The sequence below is a fragment of the Rhinolophus hipposideros genome (assembly GCF_964194185.1).
Source record: "Rhinolophus hipposideros genome assembly, chromosome: 20".
In the NCBI taxonomy this organism is placed as follows: Eukaryota; Metazoa; Chordata; class Mammalia; order Chiroptera; family Rhinolophidae; genus Rhinolophus; species Rhinolophus hipposideros.
Window position 1 is genome coordinate 15,746,975 of NC_138066.1, and position 26,151 is coordinate 15,773,125.

The 26,151-nt window shown below is 50.9% G+C and overlaps 1 protein-coding gene across 5 annotated transcripts in view; it reads right to left on the reverse strand.

Moving 5' to 3' along the window:
• Positions 1-26,151, reverse strand: part of ABR (ABR activator of RhoGEF and GTPase) — a 172,245-nt gene that overhangs the window by 58,694 nt on the left and 87,400 nt on the right. For 4 of the 5 annotated variants that reach the window (XM_081029805.1, XM_081029808.1, XM_081029807.1 and 1 more), the window contains 3 exons: positions 13,879-13,977; positions 6,223-6,408; positions 526-633 (listed from right to left, as the gene is read on the reverse strand). In XM_081029805.1, the coding sequence (XP_080885931.1) occupies positions 526-633; positions 6,223-6,408; positions 13,879-13,977 (393 nt within the window). Of the gene's footprint in view, positions 1-525; positions 634-6,222; positions 6,409-13,878; positions 13,978-21,547; positions 21,695-26,151 lie in introns of those variants that run through there. The other variant, XM_081029810.1, reaches the window with a different exon arrangement.

Below are 26,151 nucleotides of genomic sequence, written 5' to 3' on the forward strand. Positions count from 1 at the left end.
CTAGTCCAGCCTTCCTCCAATCTTCCTGATCATAAAAATAACTCGGGAAACTTGTTTAAAAATACAGACTCCCAGGCCCCACGGCAAACCTACTGAAGTTGAAGCTATAGGGAAGGTACCTGAAGATCCGCATTTTACACAGTGTCCATGGTAGTTCTAATCAAGCAAGTGCGGGATGAGTTGGAGGAATCTAGATACCTGACTCTACAGAAACAAAGGCCAACAGAAGGGAAGTGACTTGTTCAAGATCACCACAGTGTGGGAAATACTGCCCCCCCTTTTTTTGCTTCCCTGTTCTAACACAGAAAAACCTAAAACAGAATGACAAGAATCAAACAAATTGGTGTTCTTACATTAAGAGGGAAAATGTCAAGTGCAAGAAAACAAATGGCAGGCCGTTACCCATCATGAGAACCATTTTTCTAACTGGCAAGCAGGAAAAAGGAGAGGCCCAAAGGCTGGAAGGCTCGGAGCAGCCCCCCAAATCCCTGAGGCATAGGGGTGGCTGTGCAGGGAGCTGCCCACCTCAGAGATCTTCTGGAACTGGTTGTTGGACTGGCTGCACTTCTCAGCTGTCTCCAGAGCGACTTTATAGTTATCCACAAACGCTTTGTACACGCCCAGCTGGCTGGCCTGCAGGGAGGAGAGGAGAGAGAGAAGGGCAGGAGTGGGATGGGGAGAGAGGATTAATGAATGGATGAAAGCTTAACCAGAGCACCTGGAGTTCCCTTAACACTCAAAACCTCTAACTCAGCTTCTAAGGGCTAGCTGGAACAGAGGGGAAAGGCAGAATGAATATACATACTACAGTATCCCTTTGAACTTGACAGTTTCCATGGAAACGGATTTAGCCAGCAAGGTTAACAAGGGGGTACTGAGGGCTGTGGGGGGGAACCCCCAGGGCAGGGCCTTTATTGGTATGCTAGAAATTCAACTCATCAGCAGCATTTGGCTTTATTTAGCATCATCAAGTTCTCTCTGGGTTTGAAACCCCTGAATGCCTCACATCTCTTTCATGTCCTGGAATTCGCTGGAGCAGGGAGACAGGGGAGGAGCAGGGTGGGCACGTGTGGCCAGCTCAGTGCCTCACTCCCCATGTGGAGTGTGAGGCACAGTATTTGAAGGCACAGTCCCCACGCCCCTCAGCTTCTAGGTCCCTGTCCCCATCTCCTAAGCTCCCAAGGAGCCAGAGGCCCTGCCTCACTACTCATTTACAAGTCACCACATAGAGCCTCACCTCTTCTGGGAGGCGGAACAGATGCCATCAGCCCTTTCCGCAAAAGGGGAAACCAAGGCACAGTCACTCAATCCCTCACACATTTAAGGAAAGCCTTTGTGCACTTCCTCTTAAGGGAGCAAAGGGTGGAAATTTGAATTAAAACTACAATGAGATACTATTTTATACCCATCAATCTGGCCAAAATTTAAAAGTCTAATGATATCAAGGAATTGCAAGAAAGAGGGGGAAATAGGAACTTGTATAGACTGCTTGTGGGGGTGTAAATTAATACAATTCTTTGGAGAGTAATTTGTTAATAACTAACAAAGTTAAAAATATGCACAGTTCAGCCTACTACTTAGCAAATCCACTTCTGCATAGAGAGCTCTGCTATCCAATACAGGAGCCACTCACTACATATGTCTACTGAACACCTGAAATGTGGCGAATCCAAATTGAAATGTGCTATAAGCGTAAAATACACACTGGATTTCAAAGGCTTCATATGTAGAAGAGAATGTAAATTATCTCATTTTTAAAATATTGATAACATGTTGAAACGATAATATTGTAACTCTATTGGGCTAAATAAAATATATTCTTAAAATTAATTTCACCTGTGTGTTTCTACTCTTAAATTTTAGATTATATGCATGGCTACTACGAGAAATTTTTAATTTCTAGTTGTGGCTCGCTTATATTTCCACTGGAAAGTGCTGCTCTAGAGAAATTTGCATATATAGGTGCCCAAGAAAATGTGAGAGTGGGGATTCACAACCTCACTCTTCTTTCTGTAGAAAGACTGGAAACAAATGCTCATAATAAGGGGAACACACACACACATGCTGCAGTTAAAATTAATGAATTAGAGCTATGTGTAGCACCACCAACAAGTTTTAAAACAAATGTTGATTGAATTGCAAAATACATAATATACATATCAGAGGGTGCCAAAAAAAACATATACACATTTTAAGAAAGGAAAAAACTGTATTTAAAATTGTAACACTCAATATATACCAATAACAAAAGATGAATACAAGTCATGTATATACATTTTTGGCACCCCTGGTAGAGTATATATATATATATATATCAACATACAGAGAATACATACATACATATATTTATATATATATGTACATTATGTCCATTTAAAAAGTACATGCAATGCCAGAAAAAGCTATAGATATGTAGTAAAAACACAAACTACAAGCTAGAAGGCTACACACCAAATTCATGCCAGTAGCTACTTCTAGGTTGAGAGGAAAGGGGACGGGAGAGACTTCGTCTGCATCTGCAATGCTTTATTGTTTTGATTAAAATATTCTGCCGTGTATCTTCAGAGCTTAGCATCTGTTAATTCTGAGAGGTGAGCACACAGTTGTCTGCTACATTATTCTCTATATTTTTTGATTTAAATTTTTTTCAGTAAAGTAGCTGCGAGGTTTCCCTGGCGCTCTCACCAAAGTGCTGGGGAAAGTGGGCTGCCCCTAAGCCCTTCCCTGGACCACTCTGCTTACTGCAGAATCCCTGTGCTCCTCAAGGACCCAAAGAAGGTGGGGCAGGGGGCTTGGAGCAGCCTGAGGAAGCAGGTAGTGGAGTCCAGGAAAGCCAGAGGGAAAAGTGAGAACTGGGATGCCTGCGGAAAAGCCACAGTCAGAGACATGCAGGTCTCTCAGCCCCAGACAAGCCCGGCTTTTCAAAAAGAAAAATCTTGGGGGAGGGGCAGGAAGGGATGGAGTTTGTTTATTTTTCCGGCAGAATACTGGCCCACTGGTGTCCCAGGCTACAGGGGATGAGCTAGACAGTCGCTTCCTAAACTGAAGTAAAAATCATTGCTATTCTTCTTCCAGGTATGCGCCCTCCTTGTCCCCTTTCCCAGGAGGCTGGATGCCAGGTTGGAACGGTACCCTCCCATCCCACTGCCTAAGGGAGCAGCAGGAGGTAAAACAGAAGCAGGAGCCTGGGAAGAAGGCCTGCGTTCAGGAGCCACTGACCACCCCAGGTGCTGTCATCCCCATGGGGCACCCTCGTCTAGAGGGCGCAAGGCCCAGCCTGCCAGGGCAGTTAACTGGGAAGTGGGTGTTGCTTGGAAACAGCAGTTTGGCGCTGGGGTGACCTCATAAAACAAACAGCAGAGATGCTAATTCCCCTCTCTCCGTGATGGATAATCAAATACCCGGAGACCAGAGAAAAGAAACCGCCTCTGGACGCCTGGCCTGGCCGGCCCTGACTCTACCCAGGCCTTCCCAGGGGCTTCAGACCTCAGTTCATGGTGCTGTGGGAGGCAAGGTGGGGAGCAAATTCATGACGAGGCCTGTGGAGCTGAGACCAAAACGGGGGACCCTGGTGACAGCAGGGTCCAAGTGACAAAGATAAACTGGGAAAGCCTTTGCGCTGTGCTCTGGGCTATTCGCCGTCCTGCCCCCAGGTTTGCTCTCTTTTGCCCTCCTGAGGGCTGAAGAGCACTGCCCCCAGCCAATCAGGTCCAGCTCCGGGGACCAGGCCGGAGTGAGGGCTGGATGTTCACCATCCCTGACCTGGGGTGACCACTCTGGGGCTGCCAGAAGCAGAAGTGTGGAGTTCCTCTGCAACACCTTCTAGGGGCACCTCTTCCTAATATTATTATTAATGATAATAGTAATAGCAATAATAACAACAGTAATGAAAATGGCTGACTATTGAGTATTTACTAATTTACTATGTTCCAGGCCTTGTTCTAAGCACTTTTCAGGTATTAGCTCACTCAGTCCTCACAACAATCCAATGAGATAAATACTTTTATTATCCTCATTTATACAGATGAGGAAGCCGCATCTCGGAGAGGTTGGGTAAGTTGCCCAAAATCACAGGTTTAATTGGTGGCAGAACCAGGATTCAAACCCAGCTGTGACCTGGCTCCAAAGCTGCGCTTGTCCCGACAACACTGCTGGTCTCTCAGGACACAGGCCTCGAATCCTGTGATGTCGCCCTCCCCGCCCTTCCAAGTTCTCCTTAGTCCCGGGGGTCAAGGTCATGGTGCACTCACTTACTCCCTCATTCATTCATGTACTGAGCACTGGGCTGGTCCTGGGGGGGGGGTCGGTGGAGGGGGTGTCTACTGATGAAGCAAATACATTCTGTCCTCCGGGAGCTTATGGTTTCGGGGAGTCAGGCTGCTATCGTGTTCACTGAGGGATACGCATAGAGGCTGCATTCGAGGGGTTGGGGTAGTCTTATCCAAAGACATCACTTCATGGCTGGGAACTGACCAGGAGAAGCCACACCCGACGGGGAAGGACATTTCAGGCAGCTAGAGCCATTAGTACAGAGAGGTCAAGAGTGCCTGCAGTGTGAACTGAGAACAGAAAGTTCAGCGTCAGGGGCACAGAGGGTGGGGGAGACAGCGGCCAGAGGCCAGAGAGCAGCACTCAAAGGGTCTCCTTGGCGCCTGGTCTGCATTCCATGGGCAAAGGGGGTCACTGACAGGATGTAAGCAGAGGAGTGGGAGGCCTGGTCAGGAGCTTAGGTACCTCTCGGCTGCTAAGTAAAGGTAGGAGGCGGAAGGGGAGAGGGAGGGCGGCCTGGAGGCAGGAGCCACTCCTGAGGCTACCGCAGTGGTCCAGGTGAGGGCACCAGAGCTGGTGGAGGGAAGCAGGTGGCAGTGAACTTTTAAGAAGTGGACTCGGGAGGAGGGGGTGAGGGAGGCGGAGCGGGGGAAGGGAGGTGCTAAGGGGGAGTCCAAGGAGGTGCGGATGGATGGGGGATGAGACAGCAGCAGTACCCACTGAGTGTTTCCCCGAAAATAAGACCTAGCTGGACAATCAGCTCTAATGCGTCTTTTGGAGCAAAAATTAATATAAGACCCAGTCTTATTTTACTATAAGACCCAGTCTTATTTTACTATAAGACTGGGAATATAATGTAATGTAATGTAATGTAATGTAATATAATATAATATAATATAATAATATAACATAACATAACATAACATAACATAACATAACATAATATAATATAATATAATAATACTGGGTCTTATATTAATTTTTGCCCAAAAGACGTATTAGAGCTGATTATCCAGCTAGGTCTTATTTTTGGGGAAACATGGTAGAGGCAGGAAGAAGAGCAAAGAACTTCAGAGACAATGAGTTCAATTTTGAACATGCTGAGCTGGAGGCCCTGGGAGTAAGTAGCCAAGCAAGAGTTTTCTCCAGTGTTAAGAAAAGCAGAGACCTGTCCACTCAACCAGTCCCACCATTGCAGGGAGGAAAAGGAGAGATGTGCTGCTCTCTGCCCCCCACCATTCACACTAGAGAACAACCGCCAGTGAATCCCTTCCCACCTGTCAGGCTGGCAGAAGTTATGAAGGGGAGAGCCAGGTGGGGGCGAGGGGTGCTGTGGGTCTCACCTGGAGCTCCTCCGGGGGACAGAGCCAGAGACATACACAGAGCTCGGGGAGACAGTGTCCCAGGAGCCCTGGGACCTAGAAGACCTCTGGGAGCCTTTCCCAACACTAAGCCTCCATGTGGATTCTACCCCCTCAGGCCTTGTCCCTCCCCTGCAGTGGCGGGATGACTAGGCTTAGTGCTTTCTGCTCTAAAGTCCTCAGGAGAAGATCCTTCGCTGACAGTCTCCCAGCTGACCACTGCATTTCACAGGCAGCGCTCAGGTACGGCGAATGCCTGGGGTCTCAGACGAGCAGTCCCTGCCTGTCCACCGGGCACACACCCCTCTGTTAGCTCACGGACAGCGGACTGAAGCCCAGCAGGGAGGAGAGAGAAACGTGCCCTGTCAGGAGCACCTATGCACACGGACTGTCACCAGCATCCCTAGAACATTTAGGTTTCACGGCGGAGACCAGGAGTTGAGGCCGCAGGTCCAGCATTCCCATAAAGCAGAGGCCCAGGCTTTCCTCCAGGACTCGGAAAGCTTCCGGGAGACCAGGAGGGCTGGGGCTGACCAGTCCTCCCCTGACACCAGTAGCTCCACTGAGGACCCTCCACCAACAGGAGACTCACCAGCTTCTGGAAGAGGTGGCCCATGGTGACCTGGCTGTCCCACTGCTGCACTTTGGGGCAGAGGTTGTCGTAGAACTCTTTGTGGATCTCATAGATGTCCTGGATCTTGTAGAAGATGGTTTCGATCTGCTGGATGGTGAGCACAGGCTGGGAGGTGGTGGCTGTGGCCTTCAGGGGTTTCATGGGCTGGGAGAGAGGAGGGAAAAACAGAGCAGAGGTGAGGGGCAAATAAACCAGAACGTCAGCAGGCCCAGGGCAACGATTAGCTCTTCCTGCTGCCCAGGTTCTCCCTTGACAAGGCCACGGACCGTAGGACACCTGAAGTGTGCTTTGTGTCAAGTAGCTGCTGCCACAGGCCCCAACAAGCCATGTGCACCTGCAAGGAGAGGGAACCTAACAGCCAGAGCCTGGTCAGGCAGTCCTGCCAGGCCTAAGGGATACATTTCCCTCACCCTTCTCCCCTGAGGAACCCCCGGCCTGCAGTCTGTACTACTGGGCTCACTTTTGAATTTAACAGGCTCCACATCTTTCTTCCACAGTGGCCTCCTGCTCTCAGACACAAGCTCTCCTCTCACAGTCACACTTCAGCAGAAGGGAGGGTTGACTGGGAATCCCTCAGCTGTCTCCTTCCAAGAAACAGAACCTGGGCTGACCCAGTGGCTCAGGCGTTTGGAGCTCCTTGCTCCTAACTCAGAAGGCTGCCGGTTCGATTCCCACATGGGCCAGTGGGCTCTCAACCACAAGGTTGCTGGTTCGATTCCTCGAGTCCCGCAAGGGATGGTGGGCAGCGCCCCCTGCAACTAAGATTGAACACGGCACCTTGAGCTGAGCTGCCTCCCGAATGGCTCAGTTGGTTGGAGCGATGTCTCTCAACCAAAAGGTTGCCAGTTCGATTCCTCGAATCCCACAAGGGATGGTGGGCTGTGCCTCCAGCAACTAGCAACGGCAGCTGGACCTGGAGCTGACTGAGCTGCGCCCTCCACAACTAAGACTGAAAGACAACAACGTGACTTGGAAAAAAGTCCTGGAAGTACACACTGTTCCCCAATAAAGTAAAAAAAAAACAACAACAAAGAAACAGAACGTGATTCTAAGACTTGGGAGTGCAGTCTTCAAGGGACTGAATGTCAATCTCAGCGGCACCAGTATTTCAAGTTCTCATCACTTGGTAGACAAAGAGTAAACAGGCGGCACATATGCCACTGTCCTACTTCCTGTACCCGTGGCAAACATGGCTAAGCGATCACAATGATCTTCCTCATTGAGCCTGCTTGTAGTCTCAGACTCTTTCTCAATGCTGAGGTTGACATGTATGATGAAACCTATCTGTCATCTCTGTTGTCTACACCAAGCTGCTCCCTGGCCTGCAGGTGGAGACGGTGAAGTGACAGACAATAACTCACGATCCTCTCCCAACAATGGCTGGGAGCGGAAGCCATCACCTCCACGCCCAACAGTAGGACTGTGTGATAATGGGGCTTGGGTGCATTTTCTTTCTTTTTTAATTTTATTTATTTATTTATTTACTTATTTATAACTTATTGGGGTGGCAATTGTCAGCAAAACTACATAGATTTCAGGTGTACAATTCTGTATTACATCATCTATAAATCCCACTCTGTGTTCACCACCCAGAGTCAGTTCTCCTTCCATCACCATATATTTGATCCCCCTTCCCCTCATCTCCCTCTCCCACCCCCCTTGCATTTTCTTCAGAATAATATTCTGCATTTTCTAAATCATTAGTGTTTACAATAAGTAAACACTAACTTTATGTATTTATTTTGCTGCTTAATTTACTTTTGGATGAAAAAAATTTTAATTTTTCAATTACGGTTGACATTCAATATCATCAGTTTCAGGTGTACAGCACAGAGGTTAGAGTGAACACTAGTTTTATATAATCAGGGGAAAAGGTATTACAATTCATAGTTGAAACAAAACACTGATACTGAAGGATAAAGAGGCCCTCCTTGGTTGACCTTCCTTCGGCCTCAAAGCCCTCAGAGATGCCCAGCCTGGATTCCAAAGGCCCTCCAGGAGACAGGGTCTGGAAACCCGCCACAAAGAGAAGGCAAGGGAGGGGAGGGCACCGGAAGAGAGACGCCTGAGTCAGCCACGGCTCATGTGACGAAGGGCTGTATGGAAAGGGGTCTTTGACGCAGTCTGGGTCACTGTGCAGACTCATGAGCAGCAAGAAGTCATGGGGTCAAGTGTGGCCTCCTTAAAACTGTCCCCCACTCTGTCATAGGATCCGGTAGTGAGCTTTCCGACAAGAGCAGCATTCTAGCAGGGAGTGGGTGACCCAATGCTAGACTGGAGGGAACACCTACACCGAGGCAGGCCGAACTTATTGCTGGCTCTCTCTGAGACACGACCACCGGCTCGAGCCAGCCTCAGCAGCAAACTCCCAGCCAGGGTTCACTCTCTCCTCACATATCTGTCTCACTCTGATGGTGGCAGCGCCCAAGTCTGTCCACCAGAGAAAGTCTCATGGACTCAGATGAGCGCTCTGACTTCTGGCTCCGTCATCCTCCCAGCTCCATAAAGTCCAGGCAGGAGAAAGCAGAAGGCCCCCTTCTGACCCTCTCAGCGTTGGAACCAACAAACCCTTAATGTCTAGCCCTTGGCGAGGGAAGTAGAATGGGTTCCACCTGGTGCAGGCCAGGCAGTGTGGGTTTGAGCCCCAACTCTGCCACTTACTAACAGTGGGCGAGTTACCCAGCATCTCTGGGCCTCAGCAGTCTCATTTGTAAATCTGGGAGAATATTACCTTCTCAAGAACACGGATAGGAAGATCGAAAGCCATAATTTATCTAAAATATTGACTCGGTGCCTGCTACATACCGTGTTTTCCCGAAAATAAGACCTAGCCGGACAATCACCTCTAACGCGTCTCTTGGAACAAACATTAATCTAAGACCTGGTCTTATTTTACTATAAGATGGGTCTTTAATATGAAATGATATGATATATGAAATGATATGATATATACTATATTATACAACATTGTAAGATCTGGTCTTATATTATAGTAAAATAAGACCAGCTCTTATATTAACTTTTGCTCCAAAAGACACATTAGAGCTGACTGTCCAACTAGGTCTTATTTTCGGGGAAACACGGTAGAAGGCAATCAATCAATGTTAGCTGCTATTATTATTGTTCACCCCACAAATAATGTACCAAGTATCTACCGTGAGGCAAGACTGGGGTAGGGGAGGAGGTTTCAGAGGGGTGCTGTTCTGTGGTTCACAAATCATTGCCCCATGGAGCCTCCCATCTAGGAGGGGAGACAAAACACAAGGAAGCAATCGACCATATAATCACACATATATGCAATGAGGGAAGTCAGAAGGGTCCCAAGTCAGGTGCTGAAGGACAGCTTCTCCAAAAAGGGGATATTTACCCTGAAATGTAAGCACACAGACACAGGAACAGTATTCCAGGAGGACTTCCTCAGGGCCCAGTACTGAGGCGGGAACAGGCTCAGTGAGACAGAAGCTGGGAGACAACCAGTGAGCCTGTATGCAGTGGGCAAGGGTAAAGAGAGGGACCTAAAGCAGGGCAGGAGGGGGGGCAGCGGCTAGATCATGCAGGCGAAGGAACGTGGCTTTTAAGCCTAAGCAATGACCTGATTTTCCCTGGAAGGATTTAAGCAAGGGAGTGACAGGATCCAGTTTTCTTTTTAGAAGATTATTTTTATGACTCATGATCCTTGCTCTAGAGAATGTTATAATCTCTTTGGGTAAACTGGAACAAGATAAATGAAACAATTTAGCAGACAAAGCAAGATAGGGTATAACCTGACTTGTCCTATAAGTACCAACCAAGTGGTCTCGAGGTTGTGCTGGTGCAACTTGGAGGGCTTCCCAGAGGAGGTGACCGAAACAGGCCGTGAAGGTTGGGAAGATCTGAGCAGGTGGAGGGGTGAGGCCTGGTAAGCAGGCCTCATAAAGAAACAGAAGGAACCGGGAGCCATGAGAAAGGTGAGAGGCCACATTCAGCTTCAAGGCTCCCAGGGCTCCGAAAAGGATACAGACTGGCCCTCAGGATCACTGTCACAGTTTATCCTTAGTCCCTCTACTCAGGAGACAATGGAGGGTCCCAGTCACCACAGAGGCCCAAAACCACCAATCCCTGTCGCTGCTCCAGTGCCGTTCCCACTGAGGGGGGAATAAAGGAAATAGGGAGAGAACCATCCTGGGAAGGCAAAAAAGTCTGGATTTCTCAGAAGCTGCTGGGGAAGCACCCATCTACCGCCCACGCAGGGACAAGACAACAAGTGCTCTGCTTCCTCCTAAACTTCCCACTCCGTCTACAAAAGGGGAAGAAATGGGCACTCACCAGCAGCGGGTCACATGGACAGGGGCTGCACTGGGCCATCAGACAGTTCTCAGGACAAGGTTGGGGACCTACGGTCTCAGCCCTGAGTTCACGGGGGAGGGGAAAGCACTGGGTGTGCGCCCTTGGCTGGCCCTGGAAGGCAGTCATTTTTATCTGGTGAAGCCCCATACAGGCCTTGGTCTGCTCTGTGCCCCAGCAACCTGCCTTTCGAAACGGGAAAGAAATCGCCCATTTCCTCCACCTCCTATCCCAGAGGCCTGGAGGCTGTCAGCAAGGCCTGTTACTAACACCTAGCTGCCCTCCTCCTCCCTGGGGCCCAGGCAGGAGGGCGTCACTAACCTCTTTCACAGATAAGGAACCTGAGAGCCGTGGGCCGAGGAACTACAAAGCAAACTGCCAGAATGAGAGTCTGAGAGAGGACTGCCTGTTAGTCAAGCCCAGTGGTGGGAGGTGCTGTGGGTGATGGTGCAGCCAGAGGCAGTGCCCACCCAGCTCATTACCCAGAGTCGGGGAGATGCCGAATTACAAGCATTCGGTTTGTCTCCCTCCACCCCCACCGCAGCCCAGGCTCCCAGGACCATTTTACTTATAATCTGAGACCACCAGGAACCTGGAGGGTTCCAGGAGATGACCAGACCTTGCCCAGCCAGCAACCTGGGGGCAGGAACTGAGACTCCAGTGTGGCGTCCCTGTCTGTGCCTGTGTGTGTACACAGTCTTAGGTACACACATCTAGTTGTTTGCATATCAGGAAGTGTTAAGCTGAGAACATTCAAACACTGTTAGGAGCAGAGATGTGGGAATGGGGGTGGGGTGATGAGAAAGAGGGAGATCTGGGCGTAGGAGGAGAAGGGGAGCTTGCAGAGGACAGATTTTCTTCTCTGAGCCCCTTGGTCAGATCACCTCCAAAAGCAAAGGGATTAGCTACAGGGGGGCTGAGAGGGGACGGTTCCCAGCTCAGGGAGAAGAGAAGGCTTGGTGCCTTATCTCGGAGGCTTATCAGCTGAGGCTGTGGCAGTAGAGGGTCCTGCCCCCCCTTCCTGGAGCCCTCAAGCCCCAGACCAGGCCTCCCAGCTGGTCCCTCCCCCCCACACTGTAGCTTCTGCTCCAGAAAGAACCCGTCAGGGGCCCCGGATGAACAAACTGGGGAGAGAAGAGGGGCCCCAGTCTCACAGTTTTTGCCTTTGAGGCAGGAGCTGTTTGAAAGGCGAGGCAGGGAGGGAGTGTCTTGGCCCCTAAATCTGTTGTTATCTTTGCCCCGGCAAACGGAAGCTCAGGTTAGGCCCAATGACAGATGAGAGCTTCAAGTTGGAATCTAAGAGTGGCACGCTTCTGAAGAGAGGAGGACAGGCACCGCCCCTTTCCTCAGGCAAAGGGTGTGTTGATAGAGAAAAACAGGCCCTAACTTGCATTCTCTCCCAGCACTGGAGAAAATAATAGCATCAGCTAAGACTTTGGCTCTTTTTTAAGAGCGTCACAGACAAACTCATATAATCCTCACAACAACCCCCTGGACAGCGTACAGTAAGTCCTCACTTAATGTCATCCATCGGTTCTGCAACTTTAAGCAAAACCAATTTTACCATAGCTAATTGATATAAACAAGAGTTAAGTTTCTACAGCATCTCATCAATGTTCTAACAAGGCTGTACTACTATTACATAGTATACCCAGCCTGCAGATGGGGAAAATGAGGCCCAAAGGTTCATTAATCTGCTAAAGGCCTAGAGCGAGTAAGCAGTCAGGTAAGGATTCAAATCCCCGTGCTCTGGTTCCTTTGTTTGAACTCCTTTCAAATATGCACCCTTTTACTACTAATGACAACTACGCCCCGTTATTTTGGTACAGTAATTCATAGTTTAGAAGGTGTATGTCACATGTATCTGACTGTTTATCTGCCTGTCCTTCAGTTAATATTTGAGTGCCTAAGTACCTAGCATTGTACTGGGTTCCAAAAAGGATCACCTGGTCTTCTCAACTCCATAAAGAGAGAGAAGGTAATGGTATTAGTCTCATCCTCATATGAGGAAACAGGCTCAAGGACGTTATGCATGGCTTACCCAAAGCCAGTGGTTTTTCAAACCCTACAACCCACGTAAGAAATAATATGGACTAAGTACATACATATACACATACCCACAGCAAACCGAAAGTTTCATGAAACGGTACTTATTATGGTGATACATGCTGGTGTTTTCTTATTTGGTTTTAAACGCTGGTTCAACCCACCACGTTGATTTCACAACCCACTAATGGTTGAGACCCCCAGTTTGTAAAACAGTTGCAGTAAGTGTACTATTCATAGCAGAGCCAAGTCTTGCCCTACTTCTGGCCCCAAACCGAGGTCCCTGCCACCACACTGTCCTTCACTTGAAAATACGACTGCACATTCCAGTAAACACCAGGGATGTACCACAGACACTGTTCAGCGTGTTGCAAAGTATCTGCACATTTCAATAGTTCTTCTTGGCGAACAAACGCCAAGTCCCCTGGGACACTGGGTGACCCCATCCCATAAGCACATATATGTTGTATCTTATAATTCTTGTAAGAGTTTCTATCGAGCTACACCTACATGTCTTATTCCTCCTTTGTATCCTCTTACGTCTGACTGCAGAACACCCAGGGAAACAACTTTACCTGCCACAATCACGGCATGATCTCCAGACGCATCTAAGAAGTACTTTCTTCAAAGGCAGAAACACCTTACATCTCTGTAGTACTTTCACCTTTTGAAAATCTTTCAATAGTATTCTCCTCCCAGTCTGATTCTCACAACAATGCCTCCATCTTGGAGAGGAAACTGAGGCACCTTCACAGAGGACTGGAGTTGGTCTAATGCCTCCAAGCCATGGCATGTGTCAAAATGGCACAGACAACCCTCCACCACACATTTCCTGCCACAGGGCCTTGGCATGGCACGAATGGTTCACCATTCCAGGGGGGACCAGGTATGACAAAGAATGATTGATAAGAGACTCCCGGAGCACAGAGTGCAGGAGATGGCTAGGCCTCCACCTGGACAGATGGATTAGTAATGCCGGTGCATGGTCATGGGTGATGGAGTGTTTGCCACCCCCAACCTGACTGCTTCTAATCCTGCTTTCCCAGGGCAGGTAATGAAGAGTCGGGGCCGAGACCTTTCTGGCAATGGCCCCAGCTGCCTGACACCGAGCTGTAAGCAGAGAAGTACCCCAGACTCTGCCCACAGACAAGGACTGGTCCAGGTCCTCCTTCCTTTCCAACTCCAAAAGCAGTTTTAGATCATAACCCGACAAAGGGACTCGAAGGCCCCAGAACACGTACTCACCAGCAAGAGGGCTTCCAGCTGGTTAATGTAGATTTCTTCGCTGGCCAGGAACCCCGAGAGAACCAGCTTCCTCATCTCCAGGCCTTTCCCTGCTTCCACCTGCACAAACCAGAAGCCAACAGCTCATGAGAAAGGAGGCTAGAATCCTTTGTGGCCTGTTTCCTTATCATTTGTCGCTTCTTTAACTAACACTTCTACAGGAGATAAAAGCCAACTATACTTAGTATAGAAACTTTGGCAAATATAGAAATATAAAAGGAAAAACAATCACCCACATTCCTACTGCTAACATCTTGCTTTGTTTCTCTCCCATCCTTTATTCCACATGTCCTTATTTTATATCCATCCATCCATCCATCTATCCATCCATCCACCCACCTAGCGAACCTTATAATAATCAGCAAGATAAGGAAGGACCTGGCCTCATGAGTGGGGGCAATTCAATAGGGGGACATAATTAAGAAGGGAAATCAGAGAAATGACTGAGGCAGAGCTCGGCACATGGGAGGGCACAGCAGGGGCCTCAGGAGGCTCTCAGAGGAAGTGATATATAAACTGTGAGCAGAGAGAATGGGATGAAAGTGGCCATAGGAACCCCAGCTGTGTGCCTTCTAGCTAAACCTCAGACTCTATCTTCCTGACCCCAGGGGCAAACTCCCACAACAGAAGGTGCTAACTGTGGGGCCCTCAACCTTTATCCCTCTTAGCCCACCGCCACCACACCTCCCGCCCTTTCCTGACTGTCCATTGTATAAGGCACAGACCCATAGTGGCCTCCCCATCCCCCACTCTCCTCTAAGGTAAAGACAAAGGTTCCTTTAGCTTTCAAGGCCCATCTTGCTAATCTCTCACCAAGACTCTTCCCTTGCGTTCCACACCTCCCCCAGCAGTGGTCAAGGCCCACAGCATCTCACCGGTGTCCCCTCCACCCCCCTTCCGTTCTTCTAACTGACCTCTGCTTCTCTCCTCCCTCCTCAGCTCCACACACCAAAGCCAGATCAATCTTCTGAGAATGCCACCTTCCACCAGAGGCTTGCCAAGGACTTAATATCAATACGGCAAAATGTGATGACCTGGAGATTCGGTTATTTGCCCATTTATGTATCCATTCAACAAATATGTACTGAATGCCCACCAGACCCTGGCAACACAACAGGAAACAAGTATACAGTAGCCCCTCCTCTCATGTGGCTTCTAATCTAGTGGGACAAAAAGATGTTTAACAAAAAAAAAGTAAATGCAAATATAAATTGTGACACAGGGTCCAGCTTATTCTTTAAACACCTTTAGTGGCTCCTAGTGCCTCTTCTGATCCTTTTGATCGCCCAAAAGCCATCAGATCTCTGCCTTCGCAATGTGCCAGGAGTGTGCTCGCCTCTGAACTTTGGTTCTTGTTACCCCTGCTGCCTAAAAGCGACTTCTCCTTTACCGGCTTTTCTCTTGTCTGAATCCCACCTCCACTTAAGGCACAGCTGAAGTCTCTGGCCTGCAGCAGCCGCAGCAGCTCTCAGCTCTCGTGTCAGAGTCTGCGGCACTGACCCTCCAGCTTGACCCGTGCCCCATCCGGTTACCTGCCCTGTGATTTCGCGGGGCCTTTGAAGCACCTGCATCACCCTCCTGGGTACTTCCTTGAAGCCCAGCACCACGTGACACCCCTAACATGTAGGCACCTAACATTTATTAAGCCTTGTAAGTCCTTTCCACTCTCTCACTTAGCCCTCAAATGTCTCACTGAGAGGTGGGTACTATATGTTTCCATTATACAAATGGAAACAAACAAGACTTAAAAGAGGGGAGGGGCTAGCCCAGGAAGTGGCAGAGCTGGGATTTCACCCCAGTCCTTTGAACACCAAATTCCATGCTCTTCCACTGCTCGGATAATTTCCTCACCCTCATGCACCTTTTTCAAGCATCAGCAGCTTACCCGGAATCTCCAACAGATCCCTGAACGTAGGCCGGGAGCGCGTAGGAAACTATCAGAAATTCCCCAAGTCCTGAGAAGAGCAGCTTTCCTCCAGCTGGTTTCCCTTCCCCGGCGAGTTCCCACAGGCTTTTCCACCCTTTCCCCAGGCGAGGGATTTAATCCTTAGCCTTCCATTAGTAACCAGTTAGCAGATCTGTGGCGGCGGCTGCTGCCCCCACAAGTCTTTGAAACGGTATGTGACTTTGTGACAGAAGAACAGTGTCTTGCCAAAGAGGTCAACATGCTAATCCCCCAAACCTGTGAATATGTTCTCTTACATGGCAAAAGGGACTCTGCAGATATGATTAAGTTACGGATTTTTAGAAGGGAAGATTATCACGGACTATCCAGTGGACCTCATGTGTCACAAGGGTCCTAGGAGAGGGAGGCCAGAGGGTCAGAGAAAAGGTGAAGTGGCCACAGAAAGAGGGAGCGGGGGAGAGACTGGGTGCAAGATTGGAAGATGCTAGCTTTGAAGACAGAGGATGGGGCCATGAGCCAAGGAATACAGGGAGCCTCTAGAAGCTGGAAAAGGCCAGGAAACGGATTCTCTTCCCTGGAACGTCCAGAAGGAACGCAGTCCTACAGACCTCTGTGGACTTGTGTGTACGTGAAAAAATTTGTGTTGGTTTAAGCCACTAAATGTGTGGTTATTTGTTTCAGCGGCATTAGGAAACAAGTATGGATGCCGAGACTTGGGGAAGGGCAATAGTTACTTATTGATGGTTTCACAGGTACCAGAACCGTTCTAAGTGCTCTCCATGGATGAACTCCCGGGAATCCCACAGTCTGGAAGGTGTTACCATTATTCCCGAGCCACAGAGAGTGGAAACTGCCAGCTGCCTAGAGCTGTCCACATTGCAGGCGGGCAGCATATCCTCTGAGAAAGAAGATCAGAGCTTGGAGCAGGGCCCAGCCCCGGCCCCCCAAGGTCAGACCCGAGGCGGCCTCCCTGCGCGTCACACAAACCATGCTGCTTCCCCAGCCTGACACATGGGAACTCACCCTCCATGTTGGGGGCCGTGCTCTCCTGCTGTGCCCCATTCTCCTCTTATTCCCTGCCAACTGAGGATTTGCCTGAGAGCCTGGAAGTCACGTGGGGCACACTGTGAGCTTAACTCTACAGCTGGTTGGACGAGGACCTGGATGGAGACCTGGTGCTTCGCAGCTCCCGCCAAGCCTTCAGCCTCCCTGGCATGAGCACAGACCCCTGTGTCAGCCCATTTCAGCAAGACCCTCTCCTCAAGAGACTCCCACCTCAGAGTCCAATCTTGAAAGAGCTCCCCAAAAGGGAATAAGATCTCACCCCCAAGAGTCCTCTCACTCTGGGCCACATTCATTCTGATGTTTTCACTGGCATGAGGGTGGAGATGCTATGAAAGGAGGTGAAATTAAATTCTGTGCATCTTACCACAGGGGGGTCTCGTCTCAGCTACCACCAAAAACCTCTTCTATCTTTTCTTTGCTTTCCTCAGACCCCACATGTTCCTGGTTTAGAATCATTTGGAAATTCACAATTGTTTCTTGAATCCTTGTGAGGCTATCCTTACCTCATAAATGCCAGGGCTCAACATTCATTCATTCATTCATTCATTCATTCATTCATTCTCCATTAGGTGCCAGGCACTGGGAATACAAGAGAGGGAGACAGTCTCTGTCCCCCCCAGAGCCCTCTAGAGGTGCCCATGCCCAGAAACCCCAGGGCGAGTCCTCTAAAGAGTTCATGGTCCCCTAGCCGACGTCATGCTGCTTGCCAGCCCCCCAGCACGGGAAAGCTGCCTTCTCAGTAACACTGTCTTCACTTCCTCCCCAAGCGGAGCTTATGAAACACAGCCACGGTGGGCTCATTCACTCCCAATATTTTACACAATCTGATGGGCTGACAATCTGTCAGCTCAAGGCCTCCAAGTCCAGTCCAGTCACTCTGGGAGAGACAGTGCCTACAAGTAGGGCTTGGCCAGCTCTGGCCTGGACTACTACAGTAGGGCTAAATAAAACCTCCAAGGTTTGGTTCTAGGCCAAGGCGCTTTGATCTCCTCCAAGGCAACAGTGAGGACTGAATAGGCAGGGCTGCCTTAGGCCAAGTGGCTGTGCAGACAGCAGAATTCAGCTCATGGGCCACCCCAGTTTGCAAGGAGCACCCAGCAGCATCTGCTCCAAGTCAATGCTACTGGGTCTAGGGGCTGTGTCCATGCCAAGCATCAGCCTCAGGTCAGCTGGCCCCTCTATGAGTGGAGACAACGCAGGGACGTCCAGCCACTCTTCTCCTCTCCATAATGCCAGACGCCAGGGAGGTGTCTCTCAGCTAATTCCTCAGCAGATTATAGAGCGGAGAGGACAGGGGCAACTGCTGGGGAACGAAGCCCAAATTCCAGCAGCCCCACTCTCCTGAAGGGTGGATCTCTGTACTCTGGGCTCCCGGCTATCTGAAGCTTCAGACAGTCCCATGGGTTCATCAATGTTTCTAAACTTCAGTTGTTCATCCCAACGTTGTAGTTTTGTCATACTCACACACCACCTGCACGCACTATTATTTCCTTCATACTGTTCTTTACGACAACTGACTTCTTAAAAGCACAGCCTTATCCCATGTATGACATCTGAAATCATAGGAAAGATGTGCAAATCATATTTTTTTTAATATACATTAAAATATATACCTAACTATTAAAACACAAAATATATTAATATATCCAGGAGCCACCTAAAATCATCTCTTAAATCATAACATATGTGGCTCCCACTTTGGGAAATACCCAAGTTGGGGCCCAGGCACAGCCATCACTGCCTGTGGAAGGAAAAGAGACCCGGACAGGTGAAACAGCAATACAGGCATTTCAGACAACCCATTAAAAATTGGCACAGAGTAACACCTGAAGGGTTAATCTGCATTGCAAAAGGATTTTTATTCCTGACATGAGTTCCCTTAAATCGCAGCTTTTATATGGGAAGGTCCCTATCAGCCATACGTACCAATAAATAGAATTGCATGAAAGATTTTTGGAAAGCATACAACACTTTGCAGATGGGAGGTGATATTGCTGTCGGTATTCGCATTATTATTAGTTTTATGATCATTAACTCCTCAAAGGGAAATGTGGGTTAAAAGATACAGAAAGCTCCAACCCCAGCTCTAGGGAAAACTACTGTCATCTTCTCACATCTGTCCCCCAGGAGGATGAAGCATCTGGGAAATGACACTGAAAACAGGATTGATTTATAGGACTGGCATCTGGACACATGCCCAGGAACACGATGACTGTTTAAGGTGAGTGCTCTTGAAATAAAGTAATAGCAGAGAGAGAACTGTCTTGGATTCCTACCAGCTGCTGGGAAATGTCTATCTTACAAGAGCTGACCAAGACCGTCTGCAGCCCAGGACAGGAGCACACCCTCCAGAAATGCCCCGACCATACACGTGCACCCAGTCCAGCCCCGACTCAACAAGAAGTGGTATCTCCTCCTCCGAATTTAGTCCCCTTTTATCAGAATCCTTCTCATGGCCCTGACGACTTTCTCATTATATTCCTACTATCTGTGCACTTGCCCGCTTGCCCTGACCTGTGAACGCTTTGTGAGAAAGGACCCGACCTTGTTCATCTCATCTCCTCCCCATGTCAGGCAGAGTGCTTTGACTAGAACACAACCTGATGGTGGTGTTGAATGAATCAACAAGGTTTCTCACCGCCTCTTTGCAGCCACCCTGCTTATCTTCTCAAGTGGCCAGGCCTGGTAGAGGTGGAGAGCATCCTACAGGAGTTCAGGATGGGATAGGGGGCCTGGAATTCCCTATCTCCCAGAAAAGGCTCCCTCCCGCCATGCTAGAGACAAGTCCAGGAACACTGAGGCAGCAAGGCAGAGAGGAGGAAACAGGATCTAGGAGGGTCAGTGTGTTTAGGGGCGACATGTGCCCAGGCACCCATGTGCTGCCTCCTTAGACCACGTCTGAGATGGAACAAGACCAGGGACATGGTGCACGCTTTGCAGGCCTCATCAAGTCTCACTCACTTGACAAATGCACTGGGCACCAGCCAAGCACCAAACACCATGCAGCATTCCGCAATGAATAAATACAACGTGGCCCTTGCCCTCGAGAATAGGATATGCTCGAGGAGGCAGATGTCTAGAGTTCCAAGCAGAATAAACTTTGGGCTGAGACTGAGGTATAAGCCAGAGACCAGAGTAAGGGTGGACCCCTATGGCATCAGATGAGCGGAACCCCATCTGTGCTGGGAAGCGTTTCTCAGAGAAGGCCCATTAGGAACCCCACATACTTCGATCCACACACTACTGAGCTCCCAGCCAGAACTCCTTGTTCATAATCAGACATGTTCCCAGCCTCTCCTTGTGCGGAGGCTGGTCAGACCCTAAGGCCTTCGTGGGCCCATTGAAGAACGTGACTTACTCCCAGTGCTCCGAGCTAACACCAGATGAGAGAACAAGGAGTGGAACGCTAGCCACTGCCAGCCTCCCATTACAGCTCCTCTCTGCTCTGCACCCAGGCCTACAGCTATTGCTCCACCCACACTCCACACAACAGCCCTCTACCTCTACTTGGGCCTGCAGTCTATTTTTACCTCCATTAGCTCCTCCTCAGAACCACACTATATCGTGGGTGGGGTGGGGCTGTGAGCCCCATTTTACAGGAGAGACAAAGAGGCCAGGAGAGGCTCAGTGACAGCCTCCTGCCCACGGCATTGCTCTGTGCACCACACCCTCTAGGGTGCAGTGTTGCCTGGGGTCCACAGATGGGTGCTCTCTGTTAGGCAACCTGGCTTGCAGGCTGCAAACTCCCTGCCATACTTTCTAACTGGCCCTCCTAACCACAGAACGGAGAAGAGGTGAGCAAAAGGCTGAGGTTAGCGCGCTTAGAAGTGGTCTTAGGAGACAGAAAGACCGGTTTGGTGTGCCATGCCTCAAGCAGCACTGGTGTGGTTTCCAGGGGAAAAAGGAGGTGAAGAGAAGGGAAGGGATTGATGCAGCCACTCCTCTCCTGCTCTACCTTCAAGGCAACTTCTCTTAGGGGGCACTGCTGTGGAGCATGCCCACAGCTCCAGAGTGGGTGGGCTGGGGTCCAGCAGATGCTTCGTGCCTATGCCCGCCTTAGGAAAAGGGCCTACCCGCCTGGCTCCTGCCTCAAAGCCAGTTGTCACCTCCCCATCTTCAGCGGATCCAATTCTTTTCTGTCAAGGAAGCTCAGTGATCTCTGGCTCGCTCTCTCTCCAAATGCTCTCTTGCCCTGGCCCAGATTCACCAAACCTCCTTCCTAGGAAGAGTGATCCCCTTGCCTGAACTTCATTAAGTGCACTTATACCACTGTTGCCATGGAAACAATAAAGTATGGCCTCCTGCTTTCACATCAGCCAGTTCCTCTGGGGCAGCAGGCTCACGCCACTGACGTGCCCACCAGGTGACTCATGTCACTGTCAGAGAAAGCCCCCAGCACAGCTGGGGAAAGCCAACAACCACTCGCCCTGAAGACAACTGGTCCAGAGGAGGCAGGCACGGCCCTTCTCCCCCAGGAACAGCTGCCAGGGAGCACAGCCCCTCACATCCCCTCGCAGGCATGTGCCAGCCTCTCTCAGACTGAGTGAGGTTTGTGCACCAATCAGCCATTTCTGCCCGCACACGGCTTCGGCAGCAGACAGAGAACTGCTAGCCCTGCCCCCTCCCCCGACAAGCATCCAGGGCGTGTCACATTCCCACCTTCACAGCCACCAAGAAGGGGGACCCTGAGCCAGGGCTGGTCGGGGTTCCCAGCTCGCATTCCTCCAGGAGAAACACATCTTCATCCTCCAGAACCTTGTCCAAAAAGCCTATCGCCTCTTCCTCTTCCATGGCAGCCGGAGCCGCGGAGGGCAAACAGGAAGCAGGGTCCACGCAGCAGCAACAGCAGCAGAAGCCGTTGCCGCCGCCCGGGAGGGAGGCAGGCGGGCAAGGAGGGGAAGAGCGTGCAGGGCAGGCCTAAACCAGCATGCTGGCCTCCCTGGAGTCAGTCCTGGCACCTGGCCACCGGCTCCCGATGAAAGGCTCCATTATGAACCTTTTCCTGCAGCAGCTTCCCAGCCCTCCTGAGCGCGGGGCTGCGGGCCGGCCTCGCGCGCGTCCCCACCCTGAGAAAGGGGGAGCGGGTCCTCCAGGGCAGTCCCGCAGGCTTTGGCCGCCTCCCTGCGGAGCTCCGGGCGGCCGCGGCCGCCTGGACGTCAGGGCTGTCAGCGGAGGAAGGCGCGCCGGCGGAGCAGGAGGCGCCCCTGCGCGGCCGCCCGGCCCTTCCTGCTGTGCGCGCGGGCCGGGCGCAGGCGGGGCCCCGCGCTCCTTGGCCGCCGCTCCCGAGGTCTGTCTCGGCGCCGCCGCCGCGCCGACCCCTGCGATCCCGCCCTTTCTGGGCTGCGAGGTTCGCGTTTGCTATTAATACACAGGAAATGCACGACTTGACTTGCGAGGTGGAGCCGTTCCCTCTCTGTGGTCACCGGGCCAGCGGGCTGGCAGAGGCTTCTGGAGCGCGGAGGAGGGGCGAGGAGGCCGCAGACGGGCCGGTCGCAGGGGGAGGTCTGCCTCCCAGAGACAGGCTTTATTTACAGCCCCTCTCCGGAGCCCAGCGTGCCGGCAGGGGGAGGAGCGGAGGAGCAGCTGCCCGCACAGCCTCGTGGACGACCTGGGCCAACCTCAGTGTCACCTTGGGATCCCCACAAGCCTGAGTCCCCTTCTCACCTCTGCCTCAGGCTCTGACACCTTTATGAAAGGGAGTCCAAGGTCTGGTGAGAAAACAGTTTCCGGACCCAACTAGGTTGGAGGAACAAGGCTTTGTGCAAAGAGGCCTGACCTGCCTCACCACAACAGAGCACAAGTGCCAGCCAGGGTTTGCAGCAGGGCCACCTTGGACGCTGCAGGTGCCGCAACTTCTACTCCCAGATGCTGCTGAGATTAGCAGTACTACCTCCTCGGGGCTCTTTTCCCTCAAGTGGGGCCTGGGCCTAATAGAGCCAAGCCCACAGGAGAGGGTGCATGTGACCCAGGACAGGGAACTTGGCCAGCCCTGCCCACCCCTTAGCTCGCTTCCCTTGGCTGCTTGAACAGTTATTGAAGCTGAATCCCTCCAGAGAGTGAAGGGATCCCAGCTGGGATCCAGAGATGGACATGCACCCACTCTTGTGGAGGAGAAGTTTGGGGCAGCACCTCCAAAAGCTCTTGCACAACACCCAGGGCAAAGGTTACACACTCCAGTACCTATGATGGTGCAGATAAGCTCAATCAGCGAAGTGAACCAGCTGGGGACTGTGGAACTGAAGAAACCCCTGGGCTCCAGCTCATGGCTGCTCCATCAAGGACTGCTCAAGAAAAGCTGGAGATCTGGGTTCTTATGTGATAGCTCTCGATTTTTAAATGATGGCAGATAAATTACATTAAAAAAAACACACAGAAAACCTGGTGTGGTCAAAATGAAAGACATCTGTGCATTGAATTAGGCCCACAGACAAGATTGCTACCTTCTTGCAGCTGGTTGTTTCTTTGAGGGGAAAACTGGGAGTTGTGTCAGGGAGGGGGTTCCCTGACTATCTCCTCTGTCCCCTTTCCTCATTGGATCTGACATCGTGGAATCAAATTCGGCTTCATTCACTACCAACCCACCCCTTACCTTTCTAAATCTATATAATAGGTGCCACCAATTAGGTAGATCAAGTGAAAACTCAGGATTCTGGGTGGTGAGCCCCAAAGCTCCAGCCCCACTCAAGCCAACACCCCCCAATCTCCCACTAGCCCCCCCCCCCCATATCTCTAGCCAGGGATTCCCCTGAAACCTTCCTGATGCTTCTAGCTCACAATTCTCTCTCCCAGTACACAGGTGCCATGACCAGCTACTGTGGCTCTTCATGATACAGCATCTGAGCTGTCCACCCATTTCTCGTGTGTCTGCCATCAGCATCCTTATACACACGTCACAACCCCTGCAAGGTGGCAGCTGTGTGGCCACAGGGGGAAGAGTCACATTCTTTGGAATTGATTTGGAAAGGAGTTCCAAAAGAGGGTCACCTGTGCACCATCCTTGGCCCACCTGGTGTCAGCACCTCTCCTCTCCACTGGGTACCTCAGCTGAAAACAGGGCGCTTGCCTGAGCCTCCAAACTGGGCAGAGGGTTGAAGAGGAGAGAGAAGGGAAAAGGAGAAGAATGAACCTAGTTTCTTATCCCAACTCCCCCAAAAAGTCTGTGGACACTCTAAGCTCTGGGGGGGAGGGGGCTCCTGCTATTCTATTAGAGCAGAGAACCTGTCCTCACCAGTGACAGGCTCCTCCCTGTCATCAAAGCTGATTTACAAGGGATTTTGGGCAGGCTCTCTGGGGCCTCTGGGCTGACAGGGTTCCACAGAGTCACACCCCACCCCATACCCCACCCTCTCCTTCAATCCTTGGTTTTCCCCGTCCTTGCCTTAGCTGGGTTATAAATAGCCAGGGCACATCTGAAGGGCCCTTTCAGCCATAATTCCTCATTTGGTTTGGGCGGGTGAGGCTGTTCCCAGGGCTTGGGAACAACCAAGCCTAGCATTCCCCAGGACACAAGTGTGCCAGCCCAGGGCTCTGTGCCACAAGTTCTGTGTCTCATCCTGCAGGCTGCCCCCAGACAAGCAGGTGGCATGATAGAAGGGCCTTCAAACCCAAGCGCCCCTCCTATGTCTGTTTCCCCAAACAAGGGAGTATGAGGTGCCCTGAGAAATCTAGAGTATCCCTAACTCCCTTCCCCACGTCCCTATCCAGAATGACAAGACTGATACCCACTTCTTCCCCAAACCCTGACACCTCTCAGAAGCTGCTCCCTGAATATCTACAGCATCTCTACTCCACCCCATCCCAGTTGGCTGGAAATTCCAGTGAATAACTCGAATGGCCTTCCATCTCCAGCGGGCACACAGACGCCACTCAGAGGTCCTAAGTCCTCCCCCTGGAGGGGAAATGACTCACAAGTCCCACTGATGTTCCCTCCTTTCCCTTACAAATGCTCTGAGCCAGCGCCAGCCCCGAGCTTCCTCCCCTCGGCCTCCATGCTCCACCTCCTTCAGCCCGCCTCCTAAGGATCCTCTCTAGAGCAGCAGCTCAATCCAAAGTCCCCTAAATTGCCTTTTTCCAAAATCAGAAGCCTCCCTCTCTACTCCGTGGCCTCTGCAGTCTGCATCTTCTCAAATTCCCCCAGCTGTCGTGACCATGCTCGTATTACTTCTGACCACTCTGGTTTAGACTGGCCCTTCTTTCTCCTGCCTCCTAGGAATGTGGAGTCACCCATTCAGGACCCCAGCCTCAGCCCTTAGAGAACTCATCCCGTCTCATTCTAGGCCAGTGGTAGCCCTTCACCAACTGCCACTCCAGCATCTTGCTCAGCTCCAAGTGTGACATCTGTGCTGTCAGCGGAATCACCTGACTTGGAAGTCCCATCAACAGCCCCTCGACTCCATATCTCCAAACCAAATGACCCTTCCCCTTCCCTAAACCAGCTTCCCCTTCTGGCTTCTCCACGGCTGTTAACAGGGCCACCATTTTGTGACTCTTCCTTCCCTCAGGTCCCACATCCCTTTTACTAAGTTCCTTTGGTTCTTCCTGTTTTCCTTCTCCCAAAGCCACTCCCCGCCCCCCAAACAAGGTTTGCAGCATCTCACACCTAGACAACCACACATGATTCCATTCTGACTCCTGTTCTTGCCTGTCCTCTTCTGTCCATCATTCATTCATTCACACCCATAGAAAAGGCCTGGCATTACAAACACACACATCGGGGAGACGCGGGGCCGCCATTAGAGTGCTCTCCTTAGCGGGTGAAGGACACAGGAGCAAAGGCAGAGTTCTCATTGATTGACAGTAGTGGGAACATAGGACAAAGGCAGTAACCCTGCCTGAGAGGAAAAGCTTGAGGGGGGAGGGGCTTCTGAGCGGCACCTTGAAAAGGGGAAGGGTTTCCAGGCAAAGAGAGGAAGGCAAGACAGGAAAATGTTTTATAAGGAATCCCAGAAAGCACGGCTGGAGGACAGCAGAGAAAAGGGGCAGGAGGTGGACTTGGAGAAGTGGCTAGAACCACACCTTGAAGAGCGAGGAGGGGCAAGGACTCCGCCCTGGGCAAGGGGCACCCACTGAGCTATAGGACACTCACCAGGCCCACACTCTTAAAGCCACCGAGAGTGTACTTGCCTCAACCCCACGGCCTTCTCGCACACGTATTCTCCATCCCTCATTCCCTCACCCACTCAACCAATGAGTATTTATTAATTGCCTACTGTGCACCAGGTACTGTGCTAACATTCAGAACACAGCCACAGACAGACACACGG